Here is a 2,697-nt window from a genome sequence, read left to right as displayed (position 1 = left end):
GCCAGATCATCCCCGCTGCGCGCCGCGTGCTCTACGCCGCGCAGCTCTCCGCTCGCCCGAGGCTCATGGAGCCCATGTACCTCGTCGAGATCCAGACCGAGGACTCGGCCATGGGCAGCGTCTACGGCGTGCTCTCCATGCGCCGCGGCCACGTCTTCTCCTCCGAGCAGCGCGAGGGCACGCCCATCTACACCCTCAAGGCCTATCTGCCCGTCATGGAGTCCTTCGGCTTCACCTCGGCCCTGCGCGAGGCCACCGGAGGCAACGCGTTCCCCCAGTGCGTGTTCGACCACTGGCAGGCCATGAGCGGCGATCCGCTCGACCCCAACAGCACGGTCGGTAAGGCCGTGCTCGGCGTGCGCAAGCGCAAGGGTCTCAAGGCCGAGCTCCCCACCGCCGCGGCCTTCATGGACAAGCTCTAAGGCGGCTCTCTTCTCTCTTCTCTCTTTCTTCTCTCTTTCTCTCTTTTTCTTTCCCTCTCTTTCTCTCTCCTCTCAATCTCTAGCTCTCTCGATCGCGGCTGAGGAGACGGGGGAGGTCTGCAGACTTCTGCGGTCCTCTCCTGGCCCACCCTCCTCGAGCTGAGCACGCCATACGCGCGAATGGCGCGAAGATGGACGGCGGCGAAGTGATTCAGCTTCCTCGCCTCCACTCTCTGCTCTCCATTCGCGCGCGCGTGGCGTGTGCTGTACTACCACAAAACGGAAGGCCACAACGCCGCTGCTCGCCTGACAGAGGAACGCGAAAGTGCTTCGCAAGTGCTCTGTTGGGAGGGTCAGCGGGTCTTCCAAATACATTCAACCTTTTTTGAAACATACCACCGCGCACGAACACAACTTTTGCACTTTGATGGCACCATCGGCACTGAAGCGTCATCCAAGGGGGCCTTAAAAGGTGGAACAGTCAAAAGAGCGAAAGAGAAAGAGAGAATGAGAGAAAGAGAGAAAGAGAGGCAGTGTGGTGTGTGTCCGATACAGTCAGCGGGCGTGTGCTCAGGGGTCGATTTCAATGCCGATGAGCGAGGCCACGATCCCTCTGTGCTCCTGCTTGAACTCTGCCCTATTCAGATTCTTAACCTTTACGAAGAGGCGCTTGATGTTCTGGGTGCTGACGACCGAAGCCATGATCTGATTGACGGCGGCCTCCGACAGGACGCCCTCCTCGTTGTCGTTCATCTGCTGGCGCACCTTGAACAGGGCCACGCTGTAGAGGACGCCCATCGCCACGGTCAACACGGGCCCCACGCTAGCGCTGATGGCTCCGCCCGCGACGGTGCCGAGCCCGGGGATGAACTTGAGGAGCTCTGGCAGGCCGAGCGCGGCGAGGCCGGTCAGCAGCTGCATGCCGGCGTAGCTGACCAGCAGCCACGGGTAGCGTTCGAGGGGCACTCCGGTGGCCACACCAAGCGAGACCAGCATGCCCGACTGGATGCCGGCGATGGCGGGAATCTCGACCAAGGGCACAACGACGGCCGCGCCAGTGACACCGGCGCTGATGGCGGCGGAGAGAATGATGCCAGTCAACATGGGAATCTTCCTCTTGAGATCGACCACCTGAGCTGCGACGTGCATGTCGCCCAGATTGGGGTCGATCTTGGTCAGCTCGTCGTAGGTGGCCTGTTCGAGGCCGCGCACCTCGTGGTTGAGCCGCGACCAAGGACCCGAGTGGCCGCACGTGGTGCACCTCCAAATGCGGCTCCTGGCGATGGTGGCGAGCTCGTCGCTTTGGCACCTGGGACACTCCGAGGGGGCGCGCAGCCCCATGGAAGAGCTGAAGACCGGCGTCTCGGCGCCCAGCGAGTGCTTGATCGTGCGCTTCATCTCGGCGATGTCCTGCGACGAGCTGTTGTCGGCGTGCAAGAGAACGATGATGACCGGCAGCTGGCGCCTCTTGAGGAAGCGGCAGTTGCGGTCGTCGTTGTCCTGCCAGCGGCTGGGACCCATGGTGACAAAGTACCACACGACGTGCACGCGCTTGTTCTCGTCGCCCTGGAGCTCGTTGAGCTGGCGACCCAGCGTGTCCCTCCATTGCTGGGCGTTCTCGGTCTCGATGCCCGGGTAGTCGTAGAGGCGCACCCACGACGAGGGGGACCCGTAGAGCTGAAGGCACTGAGTGACGGGCCTGCCCACGCCGGTGTCCGCGAGGCGCTGGCCGTAGACGCGATTGACCATGGTGCTCTTGCCGGAGCCGGTGGGTCCAAGGAGGAGGATCGTGGGGTGCGGGATGGCGATTTGGCTTGACTGGTCGTCCAGCGGTTTGAACGAGTTGTCCTCAGGTGGTCGATCTCAAGTAGAAGATCCCCCGGGTGGCTGGCATCATCTTCTCCTGCGCCGCGCTCGACCTGGCCATCTTCCCTGGTATCGCTCGCCTCCACACGGGCATGCTGGTCACCCTCGCTCTGGCCATCGGGATCCGCATCTATCGCTACCCGTGGCTGCTGGCAGGGCACGCTGTCAAGCAGCTGCCGCTGAACCTGGCCACGCTCGGCCTGGACTTGGGCTCGCTCGGCCTGGCCGGGTCCACCATGACGGTCGCGCTGGGCGTCCTCTACAGCGTGGCGCTCTTCAAGATGCGCCAGATGCTGAACGATCGTGAAGAGGACCTCCCGGAGGCCATGGTCAAGGAGATCATATCAAGCGTCGTCAACGTGGCCCACCTCCGACGCTTCGCTGAGGAGCTTGTTGTAGGGGCAATCCT

The 2,697-nt window shown here is 62.9% G+C and overlaps 3 protein-coding genes across 3 annotated transcripts in view; 2 read left to right on the top strand and 1 right to left on the bottom strand.

Annotated features, from left to right (window-relative positions):
• Positions 1–422, top strand: part of ACA1_352970 (elongation factor 2, putative) — a gene marked incomplete at both ends in the record, with an annotated part of 3,259 nt that extends 2,837 nt beyond the window's left edge. Inside the window, one exon of the mRNA XM_004333990.1 lies at positions 45–422. Coding sequence (XP_004334038.1) covers positions 45–422 — 378 coding nt within the window. The remainder of the gene's footprint in view (positions 1–44) is intronic.
• Positions 423–992: 570 nt separating this feature from the next.
• Positions 993–2,282, bottom strand: ACA1_352960 (GTPbinding protein; the record flags this gene model as incomplete). Its single annotated transcript, XM_004333989.1, has 1 exon — positions 993–2,282. A coding segment is annotated over one exon (1,290 nt), but the record flags the coding sequence as incomplete, so codon positions are not given.
• A 98-nt stretch (positions 2,283–2,380) lies between these two features.
• Positions 2,381–2,683, top strand: ACA1_352950 (uncharacterized protein; the record flags this gene model as incomplete). The annotated part of the gene is made up of 1 exon (XM_004333988.1): positions 2,381–2,683. A coding segment is annotated over one exon (303 nt), but the record flags the coding sequence as incomplete, so codon positions are not given.
• Positions 2,684–2,697: the final 14 nt, after the last annotated feature.

Source organism: Acanthamoeba castellanii (assembly GCF_000313135.1).
Source record: "Acanthamoeba castellanii str. Neff unplaced genomic scaffold scf7180000084717, whole genome shotgun sequence".
Lineage (NCBI taxonomy): Eukaryota > Discosea > Longamoebia > Acanthamoebidae > Acanthamoeba > Acanthamoeba castellanii.
Note: the sequence above shows the minus strand (reverse complement) of the source record. Positions and strands in the feature narration are given on the sequence as shown.